Source organism: Falco naumanni, chromosome 11, assembly GCF_017639655.2.
Source record: "Falco naumanni isolate bFalNau1 chromosome 11, bFalNau1.pat, whole genome shotgun sequence".
Classification (NCBI taxonomy): Eukaryota; Metazoa; Chordata; class Aves; order Falconiformes; family Falconidae; genus Falco; species Falco naumanni.
The window spans coordinates 32,560,145-32,566,288 of record NC_054064.1 but is presented as its reverse complement, the minus strand read 5'-3'; the positions used below and the strand labels follow the sequence as shown (position 1 = coordinate 32,566,288).

The window sequence follows — 6,144 nt, the reverse complement described above, 5'->3', positions numbered from 1 at the left end:
TCCTAATACCCAAACTAAACCCCCCTGGCACAACTTGAGGCCATTGCCTCTCATCCCATCGCTTGTTACCTGGGAGAAGAGACGAGCCCCACCTTGCTACAACCTTTCAGGCAGCTGTAGAGAGTGACAATGTCTCCCTGAGCCTCCTTTTCTCCAGGCCAAACAACCCCAGTTCCCTCACCCACCCGTAACACTTGTGCTCCAGCCCCTACGTGTCCCTACGGCCACCATGGGGATGTCACCACAGGCCCTTACATGCAGGCTCTGGCACCCCAGGCCTCACCTCACCACCTGACACAAGCTGGAGACTCACCCCGTGCCCCCAGAAGGGTGGTCAGGGAAGGCCAGTGCTGGCAAAATTATGAAGAAGCTGCATTGTTACTATAGCGCTAGTTCTCAAAAGAAAGACAATATTTCAGAAATTCACATTAAAGCTGTTACAGATGCTTTTTCTCCCAAACGTCTCCCATCAAACGAAAGAGGCTACTACCTGTGTTCAGCTTTAAAAAAAACAATGCTAGACTATTTTTTCTGCCTTGGTGGTACCTGGACTTGGAGCAAACTAGAGAAGACCGCAGATACAACTGAGACCTCTTCTCTCAACTTGTCCAGGCCAGGAAAGGTACAACCTACCATGGCGAGCGAGGCCTATGTTTCCACTTAGATACAAAACTCTTGCTAGCAGCAAGAGGATCAGAAAAGAAAAAAAAAGGTTCTGAACGTACCACTGTGTCATACTCAACTAGACCCTACCTGCAGCAAAACCAAGTCTTTGCATGCACAATGATTTCTCAGCTAAGTACTTCTTTCAGTTTTAACTGTTCCTTTCCTAAAATGCACATTAAGTAGCATATGGATTCCTGCCACATCTAACATGACTGATTTTATAAACAAAAGAAGTGCAAATAATATAGAACTCGTTTTGTACTCTCTACCATGCACAGAAAGTGTCTCATTATTTCCCAGCTCCTCAGACACCTAGCTAGGAACTTCCGAGGTTATGAACATCCATATCCACACCTTGCCTGGGGCACCATTTACAGAGCTCTGTTGTTTGCTAGAACTAGAAATTAGCAAATAGTCGTGGGGCCTCTTAATACAACCTCTAGTTCTTTCAGACAAGTCTGAAAATGAAAACGGTATCTGCTGTACTTGCTAAGGAGAAAAAAAAACCAAACCAACAAACTAAAAGATCACCAGTAAAGCTGCCTGAGCACCAATTGCTGAGCTGTGCAAATCACAGACGGCCTCTAGCAGGGCTCTCATTTTGTAACTGACATTTACTTGCCCAGTGTACAATTACAGCAGAGTAACAGCAGAGTGCAGGAGTTGCTGGCAGATAAATATAGCTTTTCAAGACCACTTGCTGCCCTCACAGATGAGGTCACATACATTTAATGTCTATTTTAAACTCAGACACTTTTTAAGCATCCAGTGGCAAGGGTCATCATTATTTTTTCCACATTAGCGGACATTTAAAAGAACCAGAAAAACATAATAGGATGAATATTTTTAGCACCTCAAAGCTGTTTCTCATTGTTATTGCAGCCTAAACTTGGTGGACTTCAGTCTCCTTATTTCAGCTACCCTGGAAATAATTAATAGCTGTTAACAGTCAAGAATGAAGACAAATTTTTGTTTTCCTCAAATAATGTTACTTCCTTATTGCACATAAAAATGCAGACTTTATTTTATATAAGAGAGTATAAAACCAGGCACTAATTACTCAGAACAAGTATAAGATTAGTATTATCATCAAATGAAAAAATAAAAAATAAAAAGGAAAGAAGCACATACTTTATCAGGTGGCAAAATGAAATCATGAACCCCACCTCTTTATGCTTCTGACATCAAAACCATAAGGATGTTTAATTAGGAATCCATCAGACCCATTTAACAGATTAAGTTTTTCCTCGGTGAAGCAGTTCCAGCATGTGATGGAACTACATTACATGTTATAGAAAATAAGAGGATATTTAGGGAAACTAGCCTTTATAAAACACAATTATGTTACAACTGTCAGCTGTATTACTGAACAGCCCTAATTTTTATTGCATCTCAATGTTTGCACGCCAATATATTTTGTTAGACCATATGTGATGAATACTCTGCAAAGGATTTTGCATACTTACAGTTAATCCATCCCTAAACTACCACTATAAATGTTTCTTAAAAGCCATCAGCAGAAGTATGATACCAGAAATAAGTACTTAGGTGATTCACTGACTTTAACAAATCAAACTCTGCAAAGTATAAATGTATGCCAGCTTTTTGAGAAGGACAAAACTACCAATTGCCTAGAAGCTGCCAAAAAAGATTCCTGGTTCAGCATGAGTGCTAAGAAACAGCCCTCTAACTAGAACATTTAATGTAAGAGGGAATGCACACAATTATAAAGCCATTCTTCCTGCTCGTTCAGTGGCATCACGTGCTGAGAAACCTGTATAGAATAGAGAAAACAGAGGTGAAATACTTGTTTACTGGAGAACTGCACATATGTTACCTCAAGTGCTATGTAAGCAAAATTAACTGTTCCAGTACATATATCACTAATACTATATTATGAACATCCATCATCCATAATGACAGCTGGTATTCAAAACTTGTGATTTAATTTAATTGCATGACAGCAAAATATGCGTAAGGGGCACTAAGCCTACAGTTTATACTGAATGAAGCTGAAATTAAAATTAATAAAACACCTTACAGAATCAGGCTATAGTTACCTCAAGTGTCAGCAGCAATATTAGAACAGGCCCCAACCCGGCCTCTGTCATAGGACTCTACCTGTTTACAACAGGTTTGTATGTATCTACACTGGAAAACTGTGAAATATAAAACAGTTCAGATGCCTCTTCTTTTAAAGAGAGACCATACTTTTAGAATAATAAAAACTGGATTTTCTTCACAAATGACCAAAGAAGAGTATCAACTGCATTTGTAACGCATTTTCAATCTCATTCTGTCTCTTAGAACCCTCATATAGAAATTTCATTAAAGCCCAGCTCCAGAATGGGGACTGGGGATCAGCAGATCAAATTGTTTTGTGGCTAAACATGATCGGTTAAGTCAAGTTTAACCAAAGTTAGCCATCTGCAAATGACACTGTACATAAGGAGTGCAGTACACATATATTTTTGTTTCTGACTAGTGCATACTTGGTCTGTTTCTCACAGACATCAATATATCTGATTAAAATTCGCCAAGTAAAAAAAAAGAAAATACAGCCTTAGAAAAAGAATATAAGAAAAAGAATAAAAGAAAAAGAATAAACGGTACATGTATTGGATGGCCCACTGAAATAGGCACACCTATCAAAAATTGAACAGCTATGGATTTTTATAGCAATCTGCACAGAAAAACATGGATACATCAAGTACATGTTCAGTTTTGAAATACCGAGAACTGTTTCTGATCTGTACTGGTGATTAAGATGCCACTATCCACACACTCATTATCACAATAAAAGACCTGCAAAAGGGAACTGCAAAGATGTCACGTTTTTTTCTTCTTGCTTAGATTTTAAGTTGGCTAAACAATAAAAATCTTACCATCATGGATTTTGGTGCCACTTCTACAGCAAAAACAGTCAGTCCCCTACTACTTAGGCAGTTCTTACTCTGCTCATTGTTGACATGAATAATCACTTTGTTTTCAGACTGCAAGTGAAAAAACATGAAGGAACGCATTAGTCCTAATGGTTAAGTGGCTGTTCTTTATGTAACAACTACACATTCCTCTTACTTCCTCTAACTTTGCTATTGTACAGGATGGAAATGCTTTAAGGATGCTGATGTCTATTCTCTTTGAAGAGTAACAATTTCAAGCGTATCTTAGCATCATCACAGTCTGGACAATGAGCCTGGACTCACTGTCAATAGTCATTTAAGATTCACTGAAATAACTTAAGCACTTGTGAAGATACAACATGGGAGCACCACTGAGTGAGAAAACTTTGTGCCACGCATCGTTGCTGATGGTGGTTCACAGTTTCCAAAGGTGACTGGATAAATTCATACTAGAAAAAAAGACGAAGGGATTTTAAGTACAAATAAAGTATTTCTGACTCAAGTACTCCTTGAATTGCACATCACTAGAGGCTAGGACCGCAATCTAGAGAAGCGTCACTGGATGCTTGCCCAGTTTTTGTACTTGCAACATCTCCTACAGGTCATTTATGGAAACATAAAAGAATCTTAATCTGACATTGAATGGCCATTCTGATTTTCAAAGTTCCTATCCCACCAGCAAAAGGCCATTCCCTCAGGAGCTCATACTACATGTTCATAAATTCTCACCAACTACATAGAGATTCAGCTCCTAACAACTGAAGTTAAATGCCCAATTTAAGCAGTAGGAGCATCCTTCATATTTAGTCTCCTGTTGTACTAAATGACCAGGAATCCTCACTAGTTCCTTACTGCCACAAATCAAAGACAACACCTCACAAAGGTGTTTGGAAGAGACACTCATCAAGATGTGACCCATCCCAATCTGCTGCACATGGTTTGTTTCAAACATTCTCTTGAATAAAATCAGCTAGCCTTTATAGAGATTTTTTAAAATATTTGAGAAATTTCATATAAGTACAATCACTTAAAGAACAGACATTCCTGCTGTGCAAATGCTTCCAAGAAGGATCCAAGATATATATAAAAAAAAAATCCAAGATATGTGGGTAATGGAAAACTCATTAACCGCCAGTTTATTCCAGGCAATACTCAAGACACAAGACCTAAGGACATGCTATATACCCTGCTTTTCAGCTGTCTCTAGATAAATTGCAATTTGATAGAGACATTGGAAAATGTCTGATTCTTAGACAATGTTATCCAACATTCTCTCTGTATTGAGAATTGGAATAGAAACACAGTCACTTCACACAATCAACCTTAGGCAGCAAAGAGGCTACCATTAAGACTGGTAAGGACTGACCAAAAAAAGTTATCTCTAGTGCTCACAGTACAAAGGGTTTGTGGATAGCTGAGTGTAAATATAATAATTCTTGAAATACGGTGGTGTTGCAGAAATTAAACACAATTTAGCATTGAGCTGCTTATGACTTTGATCTGTCTGCTCTGGCATCACTTTGGTGAAGTCCTCATTTCTACATGGCAGTGAGATAAAGGCAAACAAAAGAATTGTCTGTGCCAAAAAGTATCTTCCTATAATATAAACAAGGTCACAGAGATTCATCTAGCACGGAGGGTATATTAGAGTAAGCTTGTGCTTTGGATGATAGGAAATGCTTCATTAACTATTTATTTTGGCACACAAATAGGCAAAGAATAGATTTGGTGCTGCTTACTCTCTCAGAAATTTGATGCTCTGTATGCAAGGTCGTTTAATCTCTCCAGCTCACACCCTAACTAGGGAGAGTTAAAAGACACCTTTCTTTACCCACTGATTAAATACATACACAAGACTAAAAAGGGAATCTCTCAGGAGCTACCATATTTCCTTAATTTAATTAGAGAAATAACAGAAACAATTATTTCCATTGAAATCATCAGTACAATAACTGAAGGTATAACCAGACTGCTTGCATTGTGGGAATCTTAGAAGACAGATGCATAAAATTGAATTTTATTAAATTCTTTTATAGAATAGAATCACAGAATCGTTTAGATTGGAAAAGACCTTTGAGATCATCAAGTCCAACCATTAACCCAGCACTGCCAAGCCCACCACTAACCCATGTCCCTAAGCACCACGTCTATGGATCTTTTAAATACCTCCAGGGATGAGGACTCCACCCCTTCCCTGGGCAGCCTGTTCCAGGGCTTGACAATCCCTTCCATTAAGACATTTTTCCTAATATCCAACCTAAACCTCCCCCAGCACAACCTGAGGCCATTGCCTCTCATCCCATCGCTTGTTACCTGGAAGAAGAGACCAGCCTCACCTCTCTACAACCTCTTTTCAGGCAGCTGTAGAGAGCGAGAAGGTCTCCCCTGAGCCTCCTGTTCTCCAGGCTAAACAACCCCAGTTCCCTCAGCTGCTCCTCATAACACTTGTGCTCTAGACCCTACGTGTCCCTACAGCCAGCGATCCAGCCTGCCTAGAACCCTGTGTAGAGCCTTCCTACCCTCTAGCAGTTCAACAGTCCCACCCAACTTGGTGTTGTCTGCAAATAAGCCCAAA

General features: G+C 39.3%; 1 protein-coding gene across 7 annotated transcripts in view; it reads right to left on the bottom strand.

Annotated features, from left to right (window-relative positions):
• Positions 1-1,363: 1,363 nt before the first annotated feature.
• The window catches only part of EFCAB7 (EF-hand calcium binding domain 7), a 35,810-nt gene continuing 31,029 nt past the window's right edge, over positions 1,364-6,144 (bottom strand). For all 7 annotated transcript variants that reach the window (XM_040611276.1, XM_040611277.1, XM_040611279.1 and 4 more), the window contains 2 exons: positions 3,552-3,659; positions 1,364-2,440 (listed from right to left, as the gene is read on the bottom strand). In XM_040611276.1, coding sequence (XP_040467210.1) covers positions 2,366-2,440; positions 3,552-3,659 — 183 coding nt within the window. In that variant the 3' untranslated portion in view covers positions 1,364-2,365. The remainder of the gene's footprint in view (positions 2,441-3,551; positions 3,660-6,144) is intronic.